General features: G+C 47.4%; 2 protein-coding genes across 7 annotated transcripts in view; one reads left to right on the top strand and one right to left on the bottom strand.

The window, feature by feature from the left end:
- The window catches only part of PPM1E (protein phosphatase, Mg2+/Mn2+ dependent 1E), a 62,615-nt gene extending 57,487 nt beyond the window's left edge, over positions 1–5,128 (top strand). The window contains exons 7-9 of one of the 4 annotated variants that reach the window (XR_011682392.1): positions 27–1,523; positions 1,681–1,771; positions 2,028–5,128. Coding sequence is in view for 1 of the 4 variants with exons in the window: in XM_071447869.1 (XP_071303970.1) it covers positions 27–1,093 (1,067 nt within the window). In the remaining 3 variants the exon portion in view is untranslated. Of the gene's footprint in view, positions 1–26 lie in introns of all 4 variants that reach the window. The other 3 variants (XR_011682391.1, XR_011682390.1, XM_071447869.1) reach the window with 3 other exon arrangements.
- A 623-nt stretch (positions 5,129–5,751) lies between these two features.
- On the bottom strand, positions 5,752–26,902 carry TRIM37 (tripartite motif containing 37). Of its 3 annotated transcripts, XM_071447865.1 has the most exons (25): positions 26,693–26,902; positions 25,316–25,417; positions 23,962–24,002; positions 23,286–23,402; positions 22,917–23,004; positions 21,974–22,096; positions 20,751–20,874; positions 19,993–20,060; positions 19,389–19,513; positions 18,660–18,710; positions 18,317–18,398; positions 16,893–16,969; positions 16,325–16,504; positions 15,705–15,819; positions 15,373–15,585; positions 14,868–15,004; positions 14,070–14,167; positions 12,909–13,097; positions 10,997–11,308; positions 10,103–10,234; positions 9,360–9,534; positions 8,550–8,665; positions 7,149–7,301; positions 6,534–6,612; positions 5,752–6,315 (listed from the first exon to the last, which is right to left on the bottom strand). In XM_071447865.1, exons 1-25 carry the CDS (start codon positions 26,711–26,713, stop codon positions 6,312–6,314), a joined length of 2,922 nt encoding a protein of 973 aa, XP_071303966.1. In that variant the 5' UTR covers positions 26,714–26,902; the 3' UTR covers positions 5,752–6,311. The 3 variants fall into 3 exon arrangements, with proteins under 3 accessions (XP_071303966.1, XP_071303968.1, XP_071303969.1); XM_071447867.1 differs by lacking the exons at positions 5,752–6,315; positions 6,534–6,612; positions 7,149–7,301 and adding an exon at positions 7,327–7,480; XM_071447868.1 differs by lacking the exons at positions 5,752–6,315; positions 6,534–6,612; positions 7,149–7,301; positions 8,550–8,665 and having other exon boundaries at positions 9,395–9,534; positions 10,051–10,234.
- Between the last annotated feature and the right edge of the window lie 294 nt (positions 26,903–27,196).

Genomic DNA, 27,196 nt, shown 5'->3' with positions numbered 1-27,196 from the left:
TGTGTTTCTGTGCTGTTCTTCCACAGGAGATGCTGAGCACAAGCCATACATCTGTGGGGACGCAGACTCTGCCTCCACGGTGCTGGATGGCTCTGAAGACTACCTCATTCTGGCCTGTGATGGCTTCTACGACACAGTGAACCCCGATGAGGCGGTCAAAGTGGTGGCTGACCATCTGAAGGAGAATAACGGTGACAGCAGCATGGTAGCACATAAATTGGTGGCATCTGCTCGGGATGCCGGCTCCAGCGACAACATCACGGTCATCGTGGTGTTCCTCAGGGACATGAACGCGGCGGTCGCGGTCAGCGAGGAGTCGGACTGGACTGAGAACTCCTTCCAAGGGGGGCAAGAAGACAACGGGGAAGACAAGGAGAACCATGGAGACTGCAAACGGCCCTGGCCCCAGCACCAGTGCTCAGCACCTGCAGATTTAGGCTATGAAGGACGAGTGGACTCCTTCACCGACAGAACTAGCTTAAGCATAGGCTCCAGCGTTAACCCCTTGGATGATCAAGGCTATTTAGACCTGACAAAAACAGAAACTAGTACACCTCAGAGTGCCAAATGTCTGCCCCCAGTCCAAGCGTTTAGTGCTGGCGTACCAAAGAGCGCGGGTCCCATCAGCAGCTCCCCAGTGAAGAGCGAGGCCCCGGAGCTCAGCGCGCCCTGGGGCTGCGGGCGGAGCGATCGCAGGGAGGACGAGCTCGCCCCTCTGGGCTCGGGGGCTGCAGGCCAGGGCATCTACAGGGTCAGGGGCTCATCCCCCGTCTCCTTCGGGCTGGAAGATGAACTGTTCCAATCCTTGGGAAAACGAGCTGCGTTCTCTCATTTCCGGCTCTGCAGCGGGAAGAGGCGGCGAGGAGCCAGGCTCAAACCAAAGTTTCACACGCCGCTCTGGGCTCAGGAGCCTTCCCAGGGAGAAGGATCCGGCCTGCCCTTCCCTGCCCGGGGCCGCAGGAGCAGGAGGGCGTTGGCCCGACCCTCCCCGTGGCGGAGGCTGCCCAGCCACGGCTCTTACAGCGAGTGTTCGATGCGAAGACAAAGTCATTGTATACCAGACCCACACCTTCATCAATGCTGTAAAATGTAACCACCCCCTCGTGTTCCCCTGTCAGACTCCCAAAGTAGACATTCCCAAAATAAAACTGGCATCATCAGAAAGCGAAAAAAAAAAAAAAAAAGAAAAAAAAAAGAAAAAAAAAGAGGTGGGCATTTCCGAACTGTACTCCAGTCCCCTGCCAAGCTCAACCCCTGTGTAAATAGAACTAGGAATTAACCAATGTAGGTGTTTGGATCTCTAACAAAGTTTGGTGGTGGTGCCACCCCCAGCAATGCCGCAGCCGCCCGACCACCCGCACACACGAGTGTCAGCCACATCAGCAGGGAGAGCCCAGCAGCGCTGCACGTGGACAGACAGACAGACAGACAGACAGACAACGCCAGGGCACGGTCCTGACACACGCAGAAGGTTGCACCTGCCTGAGAAATGTCTGTGGAGCAATACTCAAAGAACGATCTGGGTTAGAACTGCCAAATTTTTTTAGAGCGGGGGGAAGTTTCCATAGAGTCGAGGTGTGGGGGGTTTTTTTGGGTTTTTGTTTTTCCTTTCGTGTTCTGCTTTCTGTTTATTCCAGATGAGCGTTAAGATGAATTAGAAAATTACATCCACTTTTGCAGGTAGACGACTAAAAGCCATACAGGGTTTACCAGGTACCTTAGGAATGGACACACTAAGCTCCTGCTGCTCTGGTCTCAGACTCCCATCGAGGTACAGACTCATCATTTACCTTTTTTTTTTCCCCATGTAATATAAAATGCAGAGTATGAAGAAAACTTTTCTTGCAGTTAAAAAAAAAACAATTATTTCCTATAGCTGGAGGTGCAGTGTAGGGAATTTCGTATCTTTCTGGTGCTTTTAGTGGCATTTTTCTCATTTCTCAGTTTAGGAAATTGTTCTCAATGAGTTGAACATGACTGTGCTTAATGCTTTGAGCCAACCTCTTCCCACCTTAACTTCATCTCAGGTCTTAAAAGAACCCAACCCGTGGAGGTGTCCAGTCCCACCCTCTGTCCCCGCGCCCGTCCCAGCGGAGATCAGGAGCTGCTGGATGAGCTGTGTGGTTCTGGTGAGGATTCCCAGCTGGCAAAGGCAGCATTTCACAGCCAGTGGCAGCAGGAAGGAGGCAGCGCCAGGGCTGCGTGTTCAGGTGTGTAGGGAAGGACGCCGGAGCGATCCCAAGGGATGCAAATGCCGAGGGTGCAGCAGAGCAGGGGCTGCGCTGGGGCTGCAGCGGAGAGGGAGGAACTCAGTGCCCGGGCTCTGCTCCGGCTGCCCCGGGCCCGGCGGGGCCAGGCAGGAGCTCGGCCGCCCTTCTTGCACAGGCAGCGGCCCCCGGCCCCTCCCCGCTCCCCAGGTGAGGGCGCGCCCTTAGCGGAGCCGCTAATTGGGACGATAATAAATAAGCGGCCGATTCCCATCAGCTCCACCAAGTCCAGATCCCGGTCCTACCCTTTGTTAAGCGATGCATTGGGAGGAGGATGAACAAAATAAATCTTCATAGGCACTTAGTGAACAATCCATATCATTTTAGCAGTAACAATAGCAGTATTAGTGTTTAGCTAGAATTTGCAAAGTATTTTAATATTAAGTAGTCAAGAAAATTATTCAACATGACAAGATGGCGAGGCTTGAATTCTGCCGATTTCCGCTGCTTCTCTCTTTGATGCACTATTTTAAAAGCAATCTGATGAACAGCAAAAGGCTTTGTGAGCAACCAGGAGTTGGAGTGTGGCTTTAGATTCCTTTGATCTTTTTCAGACTTTGTTTTAATCTTACGGGATCATTGGCTCTTATCTGCCATCTTATTCTGCCTTAGCTGTTGTCAACGTTCTCTTTAGCTGCAGCTTCTGTTCCAAGTCAGATTCACGGAGGAAATTTAAGAAACCATGAAATGGTAAAATATGCAACTCTGGGGCATCTCTGCGGTGCCTTTGTTTTAAATTATTCACAGTAATAATGACTCACTGAAAGTCCATCTTTAGCTGACTGTCATGTTCTGGAGAGAAAGGTGGTGTAAGTGTAATTCTTGATGTGAGTAAATTAGAATGCAAACCCGTCATGGATGATAAAACTTCTTCCCAGTCTGCAGGAGCAGTTGAAGAGCACTGGACTGCATGTGTGCTGTTTTGGGAAGGATCTAGCTTTTTTAGGTGTGGATTCATAAATGGTAATTCTGCGACTCATCCCATTTATCTTGCTAGGAGAAAAAAAAGCAATCCACCATCGTAGTTGCAGTGTGGTCAGGTAAAACCATTGTATAGATAGAGCAAGTGTTCATTTCTTCACTAACTGCATATTTATAGAGTAAATAGGAACCATTTGTAAGGTAAGTCCTTTAAAGTTCTATAATATTAAAAGTAGTGGTTATTGGTCTGATTATGCTGCTCTTGATTCTACACACTAGACAAAAAGCAGTGCTTGTGAAATGCAGTGTTTTCTCTTAATGCCACTGGTGATAGGAAGTAGTTCCTTCAGTTCAAACTCCTGTGCCCTTATCTGCTGCTTGCTGACGTAAGCAATAATCCCTCTCTAACGGTATCTAAGTGTTCTGTATCTCGTACCTTGATCGTCTCTCTGGTGACAGTGTAAAATATTAGGCTAATAGAGAACTATCTCATTGTATTTATTAACTGTTGATACTGAGATTTAGTCTGTGACCTGTGTTTTGTATTTTTATCGTGTATCTTAGTGGTGGTGACAATTTGTACAATGAATCTTTCCAATAAAGAGCTGAAGTATCCCTTTGCCGCGTTCACACAACCCCGCATCCCTCTCGGTCGACGTGCTGACCGTGGTTGCAGAACCAGGAGGTAGCAGTGACAACGTGACTTCAGTTTTGTTCTGTTGCAGTTGTGGTGGTTTTGAGGAAGGGGCTCGGGGCCGCTTTGCCTGGAGCTGCTCAAAACTGGCTCGTGAGCTCTTCACTGTGAGCGCCGCGGGGCTCCCGCGCCGGAGGGGCCGCGGCGCTTTCCCAAGGCTGAGGAACGTGTGCGGTGCAGGGAGCAGAACAGCACCAGGGCAGGGAGCTCTTCACCCATTCCATTTGCACTAGAGGTGGGTGGAAACGCACGTGTGGAACTTTTCTTTACCTAGAAGTGCCATCCATTGTCCTTGTGAGCGAGAACCATTCGTAGCTGAGCTGCTGAGCTGCAGCGCTGGAGGACAATGTCCAAGCAGACTTTAACTTACACCACGTTTCTGGTGGTGCATCATCCTAGAAACTCCACCTGTTTTTGGAGCACTGTGTGTCAGTTGTCCCATGGGCAGATGAGGCACAAGGAGTTGTGTGCACAGACATGGCTGCTGTAGTTCAGGTCCACTCTCTCCTCACCAAATCCTCCCCACCCCAAGATTCTGCGGGAATAAAGCAAAATGAGAAAGATTGGTCTAAATTAGGGGCTGTTTTAGCACAATTTCTTCACTCGGCACTCAGTCACATAAACAAAGCCATCCAAGGGGATACTGCAGCTTTGTTCATGTCTGTAATTTAGGGCAATCTTTCTTTAATTCACATCCTCTTTGCGACAGGAACAAAACTTTCTACCCTCGTATCACGTAGGATAACAAGGAAGCATTAACAGGACCTCGGAGCCCGATGTCCGTGCCCCTGTCCAGCCCTGGCACCCCAGCCATGGCACAGCCCTTGCCAGCATTAAAGACAAACAAGCCCCACCTGTCAGGGTCTCGTACACCCCTTGTCCTGTCCGGTCTTTCCTCTCCTTCCCTCCGAAGACACCTCGGGACGAGAGCAGGGGAGGTGGCTGAGCTCACCCCGAGTGCTGCTGCTCGTGGCCAGCCAGGCACGGTCTCAGCTCCTGGGTGCTCCTGCTGACCTTTCTGTAGTACCTTGTCCATGAAACATGTTCTTTATGAAGTGAATAAATTCAAGATAAATCATGTACCAGTGTTGGGACTTTTCCATTTGCAATCTTGTTCTACAGTTCACCCGCGAGTTTAGTTCTAACCATGTATTAGTCATCCATATTTTATTTATGAAAGCTGTTTATACAGGAAAAACTGTTGAAGTTTTACCAATATCTTAATAAAACAGTAATTTAAACCACACTCCAGCTAGTCTGGTTATTGAAGAGCTGACAAAGGCAGCGAGCAGCTGTGCCTTTGGTGTGGTGAAAGGGGGTTTCCTTTGTGGATATGGAACTGCAGTGACCCTGGTGAGCTCTGGCTTTCCCGTGGCTGCTCAGGGCCCATTGTGGCCCGAAGGGATGGGGCTGTCATGGCACAGCCCGAGGAGATCAGTGCCCTCCAAGCCCCTTTCCCAACCAGCTCTGAATAAGCTGCCCACACAAGGTGAGCAAAGCAGCAGCTCCTCTCAGCCAGAGCAGAGCTCCACGGCCCCAGGGACTGAGCTGTGACCACCACAGCCCCAAACACTCCCAAGGCACCTCCAGGCTGTGGCCTGGCCTGCCCCAGCATCTGCTCCCTCTGCAGTAACAAAACAACTTTGGAGAAAACTCTGCATCCTTCTCGATTCCTGTTGGAATCAAGGAGATTTCAGCATTTGGCTTCTACAAATAGAATCCCAGAGGGGTTTTAGTGCTTTTCACTGAATAATTAAAGAAAAAAGTGACAGGAAAAAGTTCCTCCATGTGCAGCCAGGTGCTGCAGCAAGTGGAGCCGACCCTGACAGCCTCCACCATTTTACTTATCCACACACAAAACACCCGAAATTCAGATTTCAACATTCATTTTATTAACAAAGTGCAAACAGTTTTAAACTGGGAGTTGTAGAGCACATTCACACGGACACAGGGCACAGGCAGCCACACGAGGACAACACCAGGCAGGTACTGACAGGGCTCATGCTTTGTCACAAACCAGGCATCAGCTCTCAGAGGAGCTTCACGAGGACTGCAGCAGCTCAAAATGCAACGAACAAAGAGTTTGGCAATGGGTGTGGTTGGTCCACGTCACCAACTGGGGGAACAATGGAGTGGTGGCTGATTGCCCCAGCTCTGGAGCCAGCCCAGCACTCCACAGGACAGTCACACTCTGCTCATGCCAGGGCACAGCAGGACTCTGATCCCAGCTGGGGCTCAGCACCTTCCCCACGACTCCTCAGAGCAGCTGAGGCTGGTGGAGCTGCAGTGCCACCCCTGCAAAGGTCCTTGTGCCCGGGGCAGGGTGAGACAATGGCAGAAAAACCCCAGAGTGGAGAGGGCACAGCTCCAGGGACTCTCACAGCTCCCCCAGGGCTGCAGCCATGGATCTTCAGGCCCCAGCCCACGCTCTACCTGCTCCAAACAAAGGCAGTTTGCACTGAGAACTCTCCAGCTGGAGCAGTTTGAAGGCTTCAAACAAACACAATCTAAGAGTTAAAATTTTGTGCCAGCTGCTTCAACCCAGTCAGTTTTGGGAGCATTTAGAGCTCAGCCCTCGCTCCCTCAGAGCCAGAGGGAGCTCAGGGTCCTGGCACAGGCTGAGCAGCCCCAGGGAGAACCTTCCCAGTTACCTGGTGCTGTCATCTGCAGGGACAAAGCTGAGATCCTCAGAACTGGCCTGGTCCCCATCTGGTCCCACCGAGGAGTGTCCTGAGGGTGAACACAGCACCAGCACAGCCCAGTCACCCTCCCAGTGACACCGCAGAGCCAGGAATGCTCCCTGCCCTCCCTTCACTCAGGCCAAAACTTCACCCCTGGCCTCACAGCTTTGATGGATGGAAGTGAAAGCTCAACCAGAGGACTCTCTGAAGCTCCAGTGAGCTGCTGGAAGCACATTCCTGCCAATTAAGATGCAAATCAGTGTCTAAGGCAGTGGTTACCTCCCTGGAATTTGCCTACTTACAGTGCCAGTCCTGGCACACAGGGAGTTCCAGTTGGGAACTGGAGCTCTGGGTTTTCCAGCCCTTCCCAGGAGATTCACCTCAACTGACTTCTCAAGGCTAGCAAGAGTTTCCCTCTCCTGTTTTGAGCTGTTTTCATTGGGATCCCAAGAGAAGAGTTCCAAATTTTACTGGCACTTGGAGCTTTAACACCTCCACAGCCTCCCCTCCCAGGGATCTGCATCTGAGGAGCTCTGGGAACGTTTGGGAATGTTTGGGAATGAAGAGGGGCTCCAGCAGCTCTACCTTCACTGGAGGGCTGGGCAGAGAAGGCCTGGTTGAACACCTCTGAGGGGGAGGTGGCATCTTCCTGCTCCTCGTTCTCCGTGTCACATTCGATGTCACTGTCACTGCTCATCCCTGGCAGGAGGTGCAGGACGTGCTTCTGACACAGCCCAGCTGCAAGAGAGACCAGAGCCAGCCAGGGCACAAGGATGGCACAGGATCTGCACTGCTGACTCTGTCCCATGTCCCATCCTGCCAAGCACCCAGGGCTCTGATGGGGCACTGGGGACCAGCCCTCGACACAGCTGGGTTTGTCCTGTGTCACCAGCTCAGCTGCTCACTCCACTCTGCAACTGGGACAGAAAATAAAAGTTGCTTTTCTGGGAGCTAAAAAGCAGCACAACCTTGGGGCAGGTGAGCCTGCAGAGCCTCCAAGCAGCAATAAAGAGTTTGAGTCTCACATAACAAATTTCCCCTCCAAAGCAGAAGCAGAGCTCAGGTGGCTCCAGGTGATGGCCCAGGGTGTGCACGGGGCAGCCTGAACTCCCCATGGACAGCACAGGCTCTGCTTCTCAAGGGCTGATACTCAGTGCTAAGAAAAAGCAAAGTGAGGGGCCAATTCTACTGCAGTTTTTCCTCTGAAGGAAAGAAAATGTGTAATATTTGCTTCCTGGTGTTTTTAACAATGAAGTATTTGAGTTTCTAAAGCGTTTTCCTATTGGGCTCCCGGCTCTGAGAGCAGAACTGCAGGAGCACATCACGATCATGCTGCAGTGACTAAGAGCAGAAATTCAGTTTTGTCACTGAGAGACCTTCTGTAAATGCCAACTCCCACACAATATTGCACACTGCAGCTCGAGATGGATGCTGGCACCTTAATATAGGCTTTGTGCTACAATCCAGTCATTGAAATTCAAATTAGTGCAGGGGTGGAAGGCAGGAGAGTTTTAGCAAGATAAGAAAAACTCTATGTGGACTTTCAGAAGGGGAAAAAAAAGGCAATGTTATTTTTTTCCAGCATGGAAAGGATGCAGGAAGAGAAGGGGAAACTTTCCTTCAAGTCTCTAAGGAAACTGGATGATGCACCACAACAGCCAGCAGGACTGAAGTGCTGGAGAGGCTCTTGTGTGGCTGTGGACAAAGTTACCCCAGGGGCTGTCCCTGAAGGCAGCAGAATTACCAGCCAAGGTCAGTGGATTCTGTTTAAATTAGATATGAGCAACTTCTCAAGGCCACTCCACCGAACAACAAAGACCTGGAGCTGTCTCAAGGTACAAAAAGCAGCCCCAGGAGCCCATTCAGCAGGGGCACAGGGATCCTCTGAGCTCCCTCAGATTTATTCTCCAGCTCCCAGCAGAGCTCAGCAGCCATGGAAGCAGCTCTGGGGGGTTTCTCTCCTCCCTCCCCACCACCCCCATTTACCTTCCTCTGCTGCTGCTGCTGCCTCAGGGCCCAGCCCCTGCAGCTCCCCGGGCTCTGAGCTGCCCTCCAGGCCTCCAGGCTGGGCTCCCTCTGCCCGACACCCCTTGGAGTTTGAGCTTGGGAAAGAATTGAGGAGAAACAGAAAACCCCACGTTAGAAATGCAGCCTGAGCTCAGCTCTGGAAACAAAGCCCTATAGTGCCACATCGAGTTTTACTCCTTGTTTAAGGCTTCTGCACACTCACTTGAATTTCCAGCTTTTTTTAACATTTTAATATTTCTAAATCAATCAAAAAACCTTGAAAAGTTTGAATATTTTTCCAAAAATAGTTACTTTACTTGTTTAGAAAAAAATAATCTGAAAACTCCATTGCCCTTTGCTTAGGTGGCCAACAGAGAATTATCACGAAATGGCTGAAAAATCGAGTTAGAGTGAAAAGCTTCATCTAAAATGAGGAAATCAAAAGTGATTAAATGTCACTTAGAGGGTATTTTGCATGGAACAGTGGGAAAGCAGACCTGGGCTGCCTTTCATTTCTGAGTGTCAGACTCCAGCCAGAGCTGATCAAAATAAGAGAAAAAGGAAAAAAAAAGAAAAAAGAAAAGAAAAAAAGACAGCTTGTAACCTAGTTATAAACCCAAAAATTGCAGTCCAGAGGGAACAGCAGCAACCAAGCAAACTTCAAAGTAATTTCTCTTTCATGCTACAAGCACCTGGTTTTAGGAGATTGTGGGGTTTTTGCAGATCAAGGGAAGGTGGGGGAGGAGATAAGAGGAAAAAAAAAAAAAAAAAAAAAGAAGAAACCCCTACCCCAGAGCAGCAACTTTCCTGTTCTTCTCTGCAGCAGCCAGGCCGTTCAGGGCAGCAGCTCCCAGCTCAGAGTCTGAGCCCTCGCAGGGCGGCTCCTCCTGCTTGGGCAGCGCCTCGGGGCCCGCCAGGGCGCGGGTGTGGGGCCGAGCACTCAGCTTGGAGCTCCCCAGGCCTCCTGAGCAGGGAGAGCACAAATGAGACCCTGGGATCCTCCCCTCCTGCCCTCTGAACGCTGCCGAGGAGCAAACACCAGTTCTGGGTCAGGGGTTGGTTTCCCTGTGCTTGCACTGAAGGAAGGGCATCGTGCAACTCAGGAGCAGCTCTAGCATAAAACTCTTACTGGAGCTTCCTTGAGCTCCCTCTAAGCCAAATCACAATTTCAACCTGGCTCAGGGCTCTTTAATCCTGGATTTTCACTGTCAGGTTCACTCCTGAGAGGTCACAACATAACACACAGATTTATGCTCTGCTCAGTCAATGTCAGGTGCTGCCCCCCAGCTCAGCTACAGGAACTCATTGGGTGGGAAAAAGCATCCATGCAAATTTAGGGGAAACTCCAGCTTCTAAATAAAATCTTCATTGAGAAGCTTTTGTAGAAGAGATGGCAGTTCCACCCCCCAGGTGGCAGTGCCCAGGTACCCTCAGCAGGGTGGCTGCTGTTCCCCTCAGTGTCCCCTCAGTGCCCAGGTACCCTCAGCAGGGTGGCTGCTGTCCCCCTCAGTGTCCCCTCAGTGCCCAGGTACCCTCAGCAGGGTGGCTGCTGTCCCCCTTCAGGCGCAGGTTCCCGTCCCCGCTGTCCATGGCTCTCCTCAGGGAGAGGCTCCCAGCAGCTCCTGAGCGAAGGGGCTTGGCTGAGGAACTTTTCTTGCTGGCAGCTGCAAAAAAGGGTAAAAGTGTGACAGTGTTCAGTGAAAGCACTGCTGTACCCTGGTTGTAAGTGAAGCTCCACATTATTCTCATTGTTTATTAACCCCCAGTCCTGCACAAAATCCTTCCACACCTTCCTGTCAGAGGCCTGGGCTGCACAGCTCATGTTCACTTCCCTCCACTGGAACATCCTCCAGAAAGCTCCACCACATTCCTTCAGCCAGCATGAGAATACAAATGATAGACAAACACAGTGCAGTCTGACACTGGGTTAACCCTCTGACACTGTCACTGCAGCCTGGCACTGGGGTAACCCTCTGACACTGTCACTGCAGTCTGTGACACTGGGGTAACCCTCTGACACTGTCACTGCAGTCTGTGACACTGGGGTAACCCTCTGACACTGTCACTGCAGTCTGTGACACTGGGGTAACCCTCAGGACACTGTCACTGCAGTCTGTGACACTGGGGTAACCCTCTGACACTGTCACTGCAGTCTGTGACACTGGGGTAACCCTCAGGACACTGTCACTGCAGTCTGTGACACTGGGGTAACCCTCTGACACTGTCACTGCAGCCTGGCACTGGGGTAACCCTCTGACACTGTCACTGGATCAGGTCTGGCAGTGCCTGTGGGGTCCAGTCTGCTGTTTGAAAGGGCAGGGCAGGTTTACATTTCTCATCTTCCAGCTGACCCCAAGTATGAGGAAGTCCCTGGGGACATGAACCACCTGTAAGGGTGATTAAACCCCCCTCCCCCAGGCACTTACAATTCCTTATGTAGCAGCTGGTGACTGAGGACTTGGTCAGCAGCTCCATCCCAATTTCCTGCAGCTTGCTGCAGCTGTCAGTGCCACAGGCAGCCAGGGCCCCCTGCTCAATGGAGAAGAAGCTGGGCTGTGCCTCCCCTGAGCCAGCATTGCTGCTCCTCACTTCAGACAGCTGGTTCTTCACATCTGACATCTTGCTCCGAACTTCTGCCATCTGGGTTTTGAGTCTTTTCAGCATTTTCAGGTCTGGGGGCACCCTCCACATGGCCTGGTGCCTGCGCTGCTCTCGCTCCTTCAGGGAGTAGGATGAGGCTTTGCAAAAGAACAGGCAGAGAGCACAGCAGGTCAGGAAACCATCCTCAGATAAACTCATAAATTCATGGATTCCCAAGAACTGTACCTTGTGTCCTGCTCTAAGAGTGAGGGACACATTCTGTGCTGGCACTGCACCCACCGAGGCTGCAGGCACTGCCCAGGGCTGGCACTGCAGGGTTTTGTTCCCAGTCATGGAGGAAGGTCCCCAGTGCTGCTCACTGGGAGATTCCCAGTGCTGCTGCAGGAATCCTGGTGACACCTGAGCTCCCACCCTGCCAGCCAGCTCATGTCAAATTTGTTTTTATAACACTTGTTGACTTTGTGTAGGAGATTCTCAGACCACCAATATCTCATAACACAGAGAACTCAAAGAAATTGCAGCTAGGGAAGGAATTCCCTTAAGTACCCCACAGCAGAAGAGCAGCCAATACCTGAATAAACCTCTGTGCTGTTCAGCTGGGATTAGATCAACCTGGATCTATCTGAAGTGTTATAAATTCTGTGCCTCTCTGCAAATTCAGCTGTTCCAAACTGTAAAGTCAAGTGGCTCCTAGAAACCTTCACTTCAGCAGGTGAGGTCTGGCAAACTCCAAATGGAAGAGCAGCTTTGTCCTTACTGACCAAGTTCCACCTGGCTGGGAACAGCCAAACCCCAAGGGAAGCTCCACAGAACAGGTGATTTCAGCTCTGTGCTCAGGAGCTAAAGACTCACAGAGCTCAGTGTGAGCTTCACCCTGCCTGAGTGGCACAGCACAAAGTGCACTGCCCTCTCCTGAGCTCCTTTTGTCCAGGGAAAAGGCTCCTTTTTCCAAAAGCAAAACACAACTGGGACTCTCAGATCATGAGCTGTTCCCTTTTTTTTTTTTTACTTCTTCTAGAAGGGACTTCCATTTTTGGGAATATGGATTACATTCACTGAAAATTCACAGCTGTTGATGTAACCCCATTTAAAAAGCTAATGACAAAGGAACAAAGAGTTTGAGCCAGCTTTTAAATTCACTGCCACCAATGGCATTATGGCAGCAAACCCAAGCATCACTTGGAGCAAAGGGACATTTATTTCTCTTTCTGTTCCAGAAAGTCACCAAATGGTTCAGGGCCAGCAGTTAAATAAGTGTCAATCATGACAAAATTCAATCAAACCTCAATAATAAATTTAATTCCTCACTGCCAGAGGAACAAGCAACCTCCAGGAAGAGCCAGGGCTGCCAGCCCTGCTGCTGCTGCTGCACATGGAGTTAATTGCTATTTTCGGGTCAGGGGTCCCAATGAACCACAAATACTCCTCAATTATTTAAATACCATCACTATTTTTGGCTCCTGACATTTTGATCCATTTTTCTATTTTTTTTTTTTTTTCTTTTCCAGCCCTTACAACCACTCACTTTTTCTAGCTCTAATGGATCTAAATTCCAGGATTTCTCTTTTTGGTTTGCACCGTGCTCCAAGTGTGCAGGGAGAGGTGAAGCTGCTGCCTCAGCACAGAATTTTGTGTTGTGCTGTCCTCCAGTGCCAACCCCTCCCAGAACAGTGGCTTTTCCCTCATCCCCCTGCACCTCCAGGCAGAACAAAACCATCAGACACGTGCTGCAGCTACCTCTGTTCTGCAGAAGGGAGGCAGGAGGACGTGGCTGAAGGCCCCAGAGGTTTTCCATGCCATTCCTGTCCTTGAGGTCCAAGAGGTGGATGAGAATGAGGGGGTCTATGTCCAGCAGGCTGCTGCTGGCCGTGGAGCCCAGGGCGCTGGCTCCGCGCCGCGAGGCCCTGCCGGAGCCGTGGCTGCTACCTGAGGAGCAGGAGAGACACAAAGGTGGGAGCTGGGGGACACAGGGGTCATTTATTACCTGGGGAAAACAAAAAACAGTCACACAAGTAGATTAGGAATTAATTGACTCCCATGAAATTAAGGAGATGTGGGTGTTTTGTGGATTTCTGGATGCTGAAAGCAATCAGATGTGCTGGTAATTAAAGAATAGGATAAAAACAGCTGGAAAAGGGGAAATGCTTCATTTCATAGCTCTTATAAAAATCTCTTAATGAACAGATTTGTTAATAAATAAATACAAAGACTAGAGTTACTCTAAAGGAATAAGGAGACAAACATGTCCCTCTCTGACCTCCAGAACTTCAAAACAGGGAATTGTGTCCTTCAAGCACCAAGAGACTTTTACAGCAGCACAAACACTATTTCTGATATCTTTGTCCTAAAGAAATACACTCAGATTCCACAATATCTCTCTGTATTCCATATAGATATCCATTTCTTTCAGAATCTTGTGGCTAATTTGGGCTGTGTTTATCTCCAGGCTGCAAAATCCCAGAACACCTTATTGTGTTGCATTTAAAATGTATTGTGAGTATTCTTTACTTCATTCCCTCCAAATTCTTTGGTTTTTGCAGTGCAGTGAACCCCAGGTGAATGTGGCACCCACTCAGAGGTCACCCTGACATCAGTAAAAATTCCTTGTCAGTCTCCTATTGATTGGAACACAAGGAATTTCAAAGCTGCCCTCCAAACTTTGACATCATTTTTAAACCAGCACATTCAGATTTCCTCCCCCCCTTTTTTTTTTTTTTATTGAACCAATGAAGTGTTTCTGCTACACTGCAATAATCAGTACAAACCACATGATGCAGCAGTTCCCAAAATAGAACTGCCTGCAGAACACACAGCTTGGCTTTGCTGCCAGGAGGAGCAGGGGAAGGAATCCAGCAGCGTTTTTCACTTTTATGGGAATTCTGGAGTCATTTTTCATACCTGATGCTCCAGGAGTAGCAGCAGCTGCTGCATCCTCCATGAGATCTCCATCTTCCAGCTCCATAGTGCTGCTGTATTCCACATCATTCTCTCCAGACCTTCAGGGGTGATCAGGGAAAAGGAAAATACAACTGTTAGCTTTCCTCAGCGCTCTTGGTAAATGCTGTGGCACAAACCTCAAAAAACAACATAAAGTGCTGTAAATTGTATTTCCTGCATTCAGGCTAGCCAAACTGAACAAAGCAAGTGTAGTAATTAAATGACTGTCTCATTACCCAAGAGGCCAAAAGTGCTGTATGTACCTAGACTGCAAAATGTGATGCTGCAAACTCCAGTGTTTGTAAGTGCAGCAGCAGATTGTCAGGTTTTAATTAAGATTCCAGGATTTGACATCAGCTCTGCTCAGCCTTGAATTTCCTAATTTAAGTACCTGGCCTCATCATCACTCTCCTACTACTGCAACACTTCCCAGAAGCAGACCTCTACTCTGTTACAGAGCTGAGACAGATTCCTTAATGGTGTTCTGGGAAAGAACCTTCACAGATTATCACTTGTCAAAGACAGAGTGCAGCACTAACGTAAATAAAGAGATCAGAAAGACACTCATTAGCTGACCAAAAATTCAGTGTTTAGCACTGACTCCATGAGTTTGTGTTGTTCCCAGTATAGGAACCACCTCTCAAATCACACTGGAATCCCACACACCCCAGCAAATTACTCAAATTACTCAGTTTCCACTGGAATTAGGATGATTACCCTGGGCACAGGATGAGCTGAAAGACATTTTTAGTTACTTACATAGTTTCTTCATCAATATCATTTTCTTCAGTGTTACTGGTTGCTGTTGAACTTGCTGAAGAGCTGCTGCCATCGAGGTGGTTCACCTCATCTTCCCCAGCAAGATCTATATCCAGGTCACCATCTGAGAGCTCGTGCTGCAGGAAAAGCAGGAGGGTTTTGATGTAGAAACATCGAGCAGCACCTTGATGCATCCCCAAAAGCTATGAACAGGCACTCTCTGTCCCCAGTGTCACCATCACACAGCCATGAGGAGGCTCTCAAAGCACATTAAAGAACAAACACAAATCAGATTTTTCAGCTGCAACTTGGAGACTTTTTGTGGTGGGATCTTTTAGCTCAGTTCTGGAACATCTCTCTGGAGTCACCTCTCACTCACAGCTCTCAAGTGTGTCATCTCCTATTTCCATAGCAAGGATAATAAACCTCATTTACAATTCACAAGTTCCCCTGTTTCTATTGCTGCCTTATCAAAGAAAGCTGCACATAAACAGAGAATTCCTACATTAAAGTCTTCCTGCTGAGTCTTCTCTTCCTCCTCCTCCTTGTTCTCCCGTGCCAACCCTGGAGCAGTGAAATTCTCAAGCAGTGCTTCAATGCTTTGCCCAGGTTTTTTTGCTCTTGTCTCTGAGCCCTCATCATTCTGGGGACTGAGGTGAGTGTCTGGAGGGGAAACCCCTCGGGATTTCTGGGTCCGGGACAGTTCAATCGCGAGCCTCTGGAAGAGCAGCACACAAATAACAGCAATGGAGCAGCAGCAGCAGCAAATCAAGCACTTTTGTTGACTTGCAGAGACACTCCAAGAGGTGATTTTACATTCACAAACATCCCACTTACTTCTTTCAGGTTATTTATTTGCTGGATGTAACTTGTCTGAGCTGCTTCCAGCTGAGCAATGTACCAGTGCTGATCCCGGCACTTCTGGAAGAAGGTTGGTGAGCGCACTTGGAACCTTCAAGAGAACATTTGAAATGGGGTTTTTGAGGGAATTTGTTTGGTTTGAGGTTTGTTTTTAAAAGTCCATTCCTCCAAAACCTTAAAACCTGAAATCTAGTGGTGAAATAAATGTAACAAACAGGTCCTTGTGGACTCAGTGTCCTGAACACCCTGACTGGCCACAGTGAGTTCTGCAGCAGGGACTCACAGCCTTTTATTCCCAAAGCTCTCCAATGCTCACTAAAACTGTTTCTAAAGAGGGAGAGAAAGCACCTTTTTCCTTTAATTCTGGTAGCTACAGCTCTCTAACCCTTATTAATGCCAGGAGCAGCCACTCCTCAAAGGAAGACAGACTTAAAACACTCCACAACTCCCTTTGGCACATTTCCTTCTTCCAACCCGCCGAGAGCGAAATCCACTCGGAACACAACGCACCAGCAACATTTTCAATTCCAACAGGAAATAACTCCCAATTTCAGCAGAGGCTGGGGTGCCCTTGGGGAGGAGAGCAGCAGCCCCACCTGAGGATGACGGTGTCGTTCTGGCGGTTCAGGTAGCCCTCGTTGGCCAGCAGGTCCAGGCGGAAGAAGCGGTTGTAGCCCCAGCACTCCCCAACTTCAAAATCAGAGGCGAATTCCCGGATGATGTTTTTGGTGGGATCGTTGGTGGACTGGTGAACCATTTCTACACGGTATTCGTACCTGCACAGGGCAAAGGAACGGGCATTTGGAGCAAAAGATGGCAGAATTGTTGAGGGGTTTAAGAGCTGCGCTTTCTTGCCCAGCTGAATGAGTGAGCCAGGCCTACAATTGTACTGAGCACTTAAATAAACAATGAAAAATAAAAGAGAGCAGGAATATGGAGTAGAGTGAACTCCAGGGCTGAACTACTACACAGATACTCTTATCAGTTGTTTCACCAGGTTCTTTTTTATCTCAAGAAAGCCACTGAGTAACAACTTTAAAATATTATCTCTGTGCCTGAATCAAAGCTAAATGGACAAGAGAAGTGTCACCATTCTTTCTCAAAGGGCTTTGCAGTCTCTGACAGAAAAACCCCAACATCTGTTCCTACTGCAGCTTTGCTTACTTGGATGTCTCTGGCAACCCAGCAGACAGCTCCAGGAACACTGACAGGTAATAGCCTCGAACTACTCCATTTCCATCCTTGAAATGAAATCAAGACATTGATTAAAAACAGAAAGGAAAAACTAGAAAAAATTTAAAAACCAAAACAATTTGATACAGAAGACTTAGAAAAGTTTAGAAAACAGTTTCAATCAGCACTGGATTTGCAGCAGGAATCTACTCTGGATGTTACAGGTGTGATTTTTAGTCTTCAGCGACCTCCTACTGTAGCACGAATCAACAAGAAGCACATTCACAGTCCAGTATTGGTATCTCAGATATAAATAAATACAAAGCTTTAATTGCTCTAACACTTTAGGTATTTGATTAAGTGGAAGTCTGAATAGACAAACACTCAAGATATCAGAAAAATATTATTTTAGGTTAAACATTAGTTCTGAAGTATTTTACATACTGTCACATTTCAAAGATACTTAATTTTTGAGGAAAGAGCAATTTCTTCAGAAAAAAATCCCATGCAACATGAAAAGTTAGGGCAGTTAACTGAGAAACAATATTAGAGTCACCAGAAGTCAAGAAAAAAATACAGCAAAACCTCCATCACACTCACCTGAATCAAGGATGAAGAATGGCTCAACTTGAATCCTCCAGCTTGAAGAAACATTTCAACTTACCATTGAAAAAATAAATTTTAATGCCTTCTGACAGCACAGCTCAGGTAGCTAATCCTGAATTTACAATACCCTGGAAACTTCCACACAGTTCCACCTCTGCACTGCAGTCATTCAATTCTGGGCATCCATGGGCTTAAGTTTTGGAGCCAATTTTTCAAGGATGCCACAAAAATCACTGAGACAGAGCTGCTGCTCCACCACCAAACTCCTCCTTCTCCACACAGCTGCAGGAGCAGCACTGACCAGAGCAGGGAATGTGGGAAGATCCCAGCTCGGGGGTCAACATTCCAACATGGACAAAACTTCAGAAACTGGAATATTCAGCCCTCTGAAGGGACATAGCAAAATCCAAGTTTTAATGTCCAGTTTGAGAGCTGGATCCAGAGTCAAGAACAAATGCTTGGTCCTCCTCCCACCTTCCCCAGGAAGCATCACTCAAACAGGGTGAGTTACTCTATAGCTCAGTTCTGTAAGAACATCTGCAAAAATCCCATTAAAATATCCATCAAAGCTCCTCTGCAATATCAGTGGGACCCATCTTTAATTGCTTCTAAATGAACCAAACTCTACTGGGCATGTTCTCACTGGAGATCTGGAGGCAGAGAGGGAACTCTCCAAAGGCTGGGGATCCACTCCTTAGAATGTTCTTTTCTTTTCCTACAGCTTTTCACGTACAGCATGAGACAAACACGATTCCTTGCTGGGAATGAGCTGGGATGGGAGAAGAGCTGCAGCTGAAGGCAAAACTCACCGGGTAAACCTTTAATCTCCAGCACAGTCCTGACACCTGCAGGGGAGGGCTGTACACGGGATCCGCTCGCTGCCGCAGGGTGCTGGGGAGACAGGAGCAAAACATTGGGCACTGGGACACAGCAAAGCCCTCACAGAGCCAGGAGCTGCACAGAGAATTGTCCTTATCATGGAAAATGATTGTTCACCTGGTAAACAAGAGATTTTTCATGGAATTCCCATAGTTTAGTCTACATCTCGCTGTTTTTCTGTAGAGGTTGTTGTGTGTTTTAAATAACACTTGTCATGTACAGAAGGAACAGAAGGATGCTGCCAATATTCACAGTAATTGAAGATATTCTTACCTGAAGTTTTCCAAGACAAATGTAGTTGAGTCATAGGCTGGAACCAATTCACTGTGTGGGGAAAGAATAAATATATTACACTCGAATAACATGGCATTAAAAATCCCAACTTTTGCCATCTGTAGAACTTTAGATGTCTCAGGTCACCAGAGCCACTGAAATTCATCAGGACTACACTGGGTTATTGCAGTAGAATTCCATTTATACACCTCAGGAGGAGATTCCTTGGTGCCATTGGAAAATAAACATTCAGATTTAAACCATGACACAGCCCAACCAATTTTTGCTGAGGAATTCTTGACACTTCTCGGACTTTCCATTTTTTGGAGACATTTTTTCAGCACAGGCTCCCTCAGAACCCAGCACCAGCAGCATTCTCCTGATGAAGAATTGTGCTACGAAATGATTTTGGCTGTATACTCTGAATTAAGGTGACCTGCAGAGGCATCTCATGAGAGCCTGGCAATTATACACTGAATGACCCAATAATAAGGGAAAAAAAGGACAAATCAGTAAACTATGTGTAGAAGAGAAAAAAAAAAAGTTGTGAGCTGGAACCCAGTGTCCTGACTCCCCAGCAGGGACTACAGACACAAACTAAGCCCTGCTGGGACAGAAAAGCCTACTTGCAGCACAGGTTACTACAGGGAGGAAGTTAAGAGCAAACTCTCCTCTCAGATACTTTAAATATGGTTTGAAACACTGAACAAACAGAAGTGCAACACTCACCTTGTGAAGTCTGGGGGGACAGGAGTGGTGACAAAGGAGGCCATGGGTTTCCGATGGACCTGCTGGAACATCATCAGGATCTCGGAGCTCTTGGATATCAGCTCACTCTTGCTGCAGGAGCGCAACTGGGAGGGGAAAAAAGAGGGGAAAAATCCTTAATTCAGTAAAAAGCAGAGGTTTGATCCACTTCTGGTTTTAAACAACTGAATTACATGTTTGTCACAGCTTCAGGAAGTTTATCCACAACACAGTGACAAAACGGAGCTTGGAGGTTTTGGGTTATTTTATTTTCTGGAATTCCACAATGGAAGTTACAACAGCCACTGTGTATTTCCCTTATATATTCCCTGTATATTTCCCATAATTTTGTATGATATTGCCATTAATCCCTGTAGTAATTTTTCAAGCAACACAACACTTTTGAGTATCTCTAGAAGACACACTTATTTTTAAGAAGAAATTGTGCAACCTAAGGCCACATCAATGAAAATATGTTCTCCAGAAATATCCATCAATTAATATTTTTAAAATAAAAAAAGTAAGTAAGAAAGATCCCTCCTCAGCTGGCCTATCTACACAACATTTAATCTCCTTTCATAATTACCTGATGTTCTACTTCTTGAAGCAGGGTTTCCAGAAGTTCAGTTTCTTGAGTAAGGGATGTCTTTTGACCTGTTTAAAGAAATGATGTTAAAAAGCCCCTAAAACACATACTCAATATTTCTTAAGTGTATTTTCTTTTTTTTTTTGTTTCCACTTGGAAGCTGCCCCAGAACATACTAAGGTAAAGGGTTTCTAAATGTACCGAGGCTGATTGAGAAAGCATCTGAAAAGCAAGTCTACATTTTTAATTAGAGCTGTACTGAAGAACTCATTTGAGGTTAAGTCAGTAACCAAGCACTCTCTGTCCCAGAAATGGCAGGTTTGTTGGTCTGGGGTGCTTTTATGGACAGAAAGAACAGCAGGTTTGATTCTTATCCAGACAAGGCCTTCTTATATTAAAATTACATTAAAAGGAGTATCTATTACAAAGATGTATTTTCAAATTAGAAAGATCCACTTCTTGACCAACATAAACGATGAAGTAAAAGCACTTTCGTTGAAAAGTGCTGAATAACTTCCAGCTAGATGGGAATGTTTTCCCAGTTACAGAATATAATCAGATTATAGCAAATTTAGAACTTTGCACAGTGCCTACATCATTAACCAAAGGCTTTGCTGCAGGGGGAAATTTTCAGCCAGCAGTGAACTTGCTCAACACCAGGGCGTGGAAGAATTCACCCTCCCAGGGAAACAAAGTTTCTCAGTGGGTTTAGCCATTGTTAACACACTTCTCCTCCTCCTTCCAGAGGCCATACCCACCCATGAGGGTGATGAGCTTGTTCTTGAGCTGGGTGTCCAGGCGGGCGATCATCATCTCCACGGCGTTGCGGATCTCGCGCACGCGCTCGTCCTTGGCGCTGCGCACGGCCTCCACGTTCCGCTCCTGCAGGGCACAGGAACCCTCACACGCTGCACCTCCCCTCAGCCACACCCTGCCTCCATTCTCTCAGCCCCCAGAAAAGCTTAAAGTGTCCCTAAATCCCCTAAGAGGGAAAAGGGGAGTGCTGGTTTTGATGAGTGGTTTCACTGGATTCCCTCAGAGAGCCCCAAGGGGAAGCGGGAAGCTGAGAAACGTTGTCTGATCACACAGGGATTTGTCATGTGGGGATTCTTTAGGATCAGTAAATGCAGCTGCCAGTTTCTCTTCTGCAACTTGAACAGCACAGAACAGTGTTTTACTCTTTGTGGTAACAAGAATAACATGCTAAAACCAGAAAAGTTTTGTGCTAATGGATAAAACCAGCATCCTTCTCCCTGCCAGGGTAAGGCCACAAACTCTCAGCATTTTATCACCACACTGGTGTTTATAAAGTCACATCTGAGCTGGAGAAGAGCAAAACCATTAGTGCATGTGGCAAACAAACACCTGAAAAATGGGCAAAAATCATACAGAAACTCGCTCCAAAAATTCCTGGTTTTATATGTAAAAAGACTACACATCATAAATATAACAGAAGACAAAAGTCATTCTTCCTGGGATACCAGAAACTGCATCAGATTGCTGGAATTCCCACTGAAACTGCCCAAGTTGAATAGGTCAATATTCAGATTTTTGACATGTTTACCCCACAGGGAAGAAAAAGAAGGTGCACAGACACATCTGCAACTGCTGAGCTGCTCATCCTGCAGGCTCAAATACATTTACAATTTATTATCCTAGAAAAAGGAAAATAAGCTGCTAGAATAAAGTGGTTTTGTACTCATTTAGCATGACAGAACACATTAAGTGTTGACCAAAATATATATTTCAAAGAAGTGTCCAACTCCAGCTTTTAACCAGCACACCCCAAGAGAAAAATTCTATTACCTAACTCTAAACCAGAATTGAGAATATTTTGATCTTTCCACATTGTATAAAAAGAAAGAGTCCAATGAAAAAACAAAAAGGTCTCTCTGTGGGATAATCTCACCACCTTCTAACAGGGACTACTTCCACTTCCCACTTTACAGTTTCCTTTGCCACCACAGGAGAAGTTTCTCACCACTTCCTGCACCAAACTGATCAATTCCATGAGTCTCCTCCTCAGCTTTGCCACTTCTTCGTTGACTTTGGTGACGTGCTGCTCGTAGATTTCTGCCAGTGGTTTAAAAGTGTGTCCCCCATGCTGTGCAAAGAGAGAGAAAAAGGGAGGAAGAGGAGGAGGTGGTGGTGAATAACACAGCATCTCTTTTCCACTTTATTCCACTCCTGTTAAATTCCTGAAAGAGAAGGGAAGAAAGCCTACGAGTGCATCACTCATTCTGGAAAGGTTCCAAAGCAGATTGTATGTAGGAAGTCAGTCTTTCACTTCCCTTTGTAAGAAATCATGAAGTTGGCTCTCATTCCATCAAAGCTTCCTGTCAGGAGTTATTTGGAATCTCAAGAGTCCTCCAAAAATAAACTGCTTCATTCACTGTGCAATCCTTTACCAAATCAAATATTGACAGAAGGTTTATTTTTATCATTATTAGTATTATTATTATTAAAACACCCTTCCCAAACAAAGGCAGTTAACCATTTACATTCCAAACAGCAACAGCTGTTTCTCCTTGAATACCCAACTGGATGGATAAACACTGATGAATTTAATAGCTTTGAAGATTGGAGGCCAGGACAATTGAACAACAAGTGTTATCTGTGTTTTCTGAGCGAGGCTTCTTCCTTTGCCCACAAAATCTCCCCACCACAAAGAATTTGTCCAAAATATCATGAAGTTTATACCAAGGAAGGTAATTCTGACCTGGCTTTGGTAAAAACTCCATTTCCTTCTCTAATTATGAACTGACAGTATTGTGTTTCACAAGCAGTGGTACTAAATAATAAATACACCTAGAACTGCAGCATTTGCATGGCAATCCAACAGCAGTTTCACAGCATTTCTGGTTTTTCAAAACCACTGTCAGACACAGTTTGAAGGCCCTCATACCGTGTCCATCTCCCCTTACCATTCCTCCCCAAAGTGCACACTGGTGGCAGATACACTTCTTGCAGGTCCAGCAGAAAACACTGAGCTTCTCATGATGATTTTCACACCTTAAACCAAAAAATACACATATCACCCACAGAAAATAGCTATGAATTTTCTATAGACTCAGCTAAGCATTTGCACTTGTTCTGCTACACAATCCTGCAAGCAAAGCATTAAACATCTTTTGCAGGAGGAACAGCTGCAGTCAATAAAAACCTTTTGTAAGACAAACGTTGCTTTTAGTATTCTCTCCAGAAGCACTTCACAGACACACAGAGTACATTACTAAAATTAGCTGCCATAATCCAAAGCACAAAACACTCGATGCAAAGAACACTCCATTTACTTGTCCTTTTCATTCTCCTCGTGCTTTGTGAGGCTGCAGAGCTGAAGTGTGTCCAGCTGCTGGGTGACCTCCTCTGCCCAGCGACAGTTGACGAGCTCCCGGAGCTGCAGGGGGGCTCTGCAGGGAGGATGGCACAGTTAGAGCAGGCATTTGGCTCCAGCAGCTCAACAAGAGGCACTGGAGTGAGCTCAGTTCATTTCTACCTTACCAGAAGAGTCACAGGTAAAAAAAGAGCAGAATTTGGATTAGTTATTAAGTAAAAATTGAGTCAATTTGATCATTTGGGAGAGGTGGGAACTGCATTCCCACAGAATGGTTGGACAGGCACACCACATGAATTACAGGCACTAAAAATGGACACTTTCACCCTGGAAACTGAAGCTCCTGGGCTCTGACTTTTGCAAGAAGAATATAAAGAGGAATTCCCCCTAGGTGCTCCTGTTACACCAGCCATGTGCACAGCAGTGTCATGTGGGAAGAACAAAGATCCTGCTCAGCTTGTCACAAAACTAGAATGCATTTTAGAAGAAGTATTATACCAGGGCCAATTCTTATAGAAACAGCAGGCAGGTCTGAAGAAAATTTAAAGCTTATAAATTTAGTGCAAGCTGCATTGAGAAGGAGATTGATCATAACAGGACAATCCACCCAATTCCTGATATTATAAATACCTTACCTACAATGAGGGCACTGAGCTCTTTGTTCAGTCAGCCAACGCTGTGGTGGAAAAAGGAGAAACCTTTTTAAACAGACTGCAATGAAAGAACTGCAGGCAAATATGTTCTATCATTAATTAGGAGTTACTTGTTTTCATTACAGCTTTCCTATACTTTTTCCCTGTTAAGCAAATTTTCAATTTAACTGTTCAACCACTTAGTCACAGAAGAAGCTGCTATTTGTGTCTTAGTAACAAGCAACCACTTTGTCTTCAGATGTCAGAGATGCTTCAGTTAAAATTGTACAGAGAATTTTGAGGTACCAAATATTGCATTAGGGAACCACCCACCTGGCAGATTCCCAGAGTCTTAGACTAAAGCAATAAAAGAAAGAAAAAGACACCACAAGCATCTTTCTCAGAGTCTAATTAGTCTTCAAGGTAATTTATTTCTTCCTCTTGAGTTATTTGTAGACAAATTAAAAAGCTGAAGTTCAACGATCAAATCCACAAGGAGCCTGTGAATGTTTCTCTTCCAGAAAGCTCCAGGGACAAACAGCTGAGCAAAGAACTTCACCTGCCCACTACAACTCACAAGTGTAAAAGCTCAGCACTTGATGGGTTTATATTTGTCAGCTCTCTACTACATTTCAAGAGTCTCATGAATAATCTCTCACCACCCAGCAACAATATGTCACTAAAATCCTTAATATGCAGCACGAATCCTTCACCTACAGCTCTTGTCAGAGCTTCCAGAGTGAAGGATGAACGTCTGTTCCAATTTCTGGAAATACTACTGGAGGTCTGGAAACCTCAGCTGAACCTTTTGCTGCTACAGCAACACAAAACAGCACCTGGATTTGGAACTGGAGTGTGACACACTGGGAGCCAGGGCATCAACAAAGAAATGAGGGTTCAGGTGCTGCCTCAGACTCCCCTGAGAAAGATTTAGCCCCACCTGATCCCAGCAGCCCAGCCTGAGAAGCATTATGAAACACCTCCAGGGTACACGAGGTGATGCTGTGACCTTCCCGGATGCAAAGTCAGCATCTGATTTCTGTCCCAACTTTTATCTTCCATACAGGCATCACCAGCTCTCAGGAGGTGCTAAAGCAGGGATCATTGTGTGTCTCTTCCTTAAAGCAATTATTCCAGATGGTGCCTATAATTAGCAGCACTGAAGGCAATGCACACAGCCTGCCTACTTCTTCCTCAGGGGTGTTATAAAAGGTTTTGAAAGGGAAACTAAAGGGGAGGGGGGGAAAAAAAAAACAAAAAAGGAATCCTTGGAACTCCAGGAAGAGAATGTTTTCATAAGCTCAGCCAGTTTTCAGTTCAAACCTTTGAAAGAACAGACTAAAGCAAGCAAACTCACCCGGATACAGCTGAAACAGCAGAGCTTGGAGCAGTGAGGGCACAGGCGGGCGTCCCGCAGCTTCTCCATACAAATGAAACATCGGAACACCTCGGCAATGCTCTGCAAAGGGGGATTAGCACCATTGGCAGACACGCCTCTGACACACCAGGGCTGCATTCGCTCCCCAGGCACCGTGCCAGGTTTCTGTCCTGTTCCAAACAGCACCTCTCTAAGGGAGATACAACCTGCAAGCACAACTCTCCCCCTCAGCTTCTCCTACACTGCACCAGCAGCTGGTTTACAACACTATTCTCTTTCTCCAAGGATACTTTCTGTTTGTCTTATCTCTTTCGGAGCAGGCCTTTCTGTAGCCAAGATATTCCTGCGTGTGTTCACACGGGATTGAGCAGCTGCCAGAAGAAATGGGGTTGTACCTGCAGATAGTGTGCTGGAACTAAACTATTTCTAGATCGTGGTAAGTGCATGCATGTGTAATACAAAAGAGGTGTTGAACTGAACTGGGTAATTTTTTTACTTTTATAAGACTTATATTCTTTTAAGGTCTACCATTAGCTCCACTATTTCTACACTCTCCCCCACCCTATTTAATCGATTTTGGGTGATAAAAACATTCCCCAAATGAGAAAGGTATTTTGAAAGCAATGTTTGCTTTCCATATTGATAATTTTTAACTGATAGGGAAGTTTTACATCCTTTATCATACATGACTTAAAATACTTCTGGTTATAACTCTGGAATTTCATAAGGTGCTTCAGGTGGGGTAATTCTTTTTTCCCACAGCACTGAGATTGTGAATCAGCACAAAAGCAAGACATCTTCAATTTACGGATACCAATATATCTCCCACACATTAACGCCTCCTTTAACAGCTACAAGCCATTGAAAGGCATCATACGCGTTTACAGGAGAAAATCGCAGCCGGTCTTTTACATCCTGTCCCAGCCTGGCAGTGACACAGCCCCCAGCAGGTGTTCGAGCTGCCGGCTCACAGCCACTCCTGCACCTCCACGGTGCCAGGGCGGCTTCGGGGTGCGCCAGGTCTCCATCCCTCCATCCCTCCATGGCTCCATCTCCCTCCGGAAACGGCACCCGCGGCGCTCCGCCAGCTCATTTCCGACCCCCTCCGCACCTGCCTGCCCACCCGAGCCAAGCCCCGCAGCGCCGCAGGCTGTTCCCAGCGCCCGGGCCGACACCGTTCGCTACCGCTCGGCGTTTTTTCCCCCCCTCACACAGCGTACACGGACGCTCCGAGGAGCTCCGGTAAAAGCGGGCGGGTGCCGCAGCCGCTGCCCCCTCACCGCGGGAGGAGAAGCCGCAGCCGCTGCCCCCTCACCGCCCTGAGGGAGCGCGCGCCTCCCGCCCGCCCGCCCTCACCTCCACGCTCTGCTCGTCCATGGCTGCGGCTCCGCCAGCGGCGGCAGCAGGGACGGCTGTCCCCGAGCTCGCTGTCCGTGCCCGCGGGTGAGGAGCAGAAGCTCCGGGAACGGCGCTGCGAGGAGCGGAGCCAGCGCACCGGGCTCGGCCCCGCGCACCGGCCGGGCCGTGATCGCGGCAGCGAGACCGCCCCGCCCCGCCCGCGCTGCGCATGCGCGGGGCCGCCCGAAATGGGCGTGGCGGAGCGTGAGGCGGCCGGGCTGCGATCAATGCCCAGGGTTAGGCGAGGGTGAGACCTGGGATGCGGTTTGAAACCACAAAACTCAGAGCTCCACGCACACCGAAGCTAAAAAAGGCATCCCGAGGGGAACGCAAAACTGCCACGACATGGCGTCCACCACGGCTTTTTCCTTAAAACCAGCCCTAGCCCAGAGCCGTTTTCCTGCCTAGGGTTAGGCTTAGTGTTCCACGTAGGGTTGGGGTTTTTAAACCACAAAACCCAGA

Source organism: Agelaius tricolor, unplaced genomic scaffold, assembly GCF_023055355.1.
Source record: "Agelaius tricolor isolate 1412-34295 unplaced genomic scaffold, bAgeTri1.0.p SCAF_25, whole genome shotgun sequence".
In the NCBI taxonomy this organism is placed as follows: domain Eukaryota; kingdom Metazoa; phylum Chordata; class Aves; order Passeriformes; family Icteridae; genus Agelaius; species Agelaius tricolor.
Note: the sequence above shows the minus strand (reverse complement) of the source record. Positions and strands in the feature narration are given on the sequence as shown.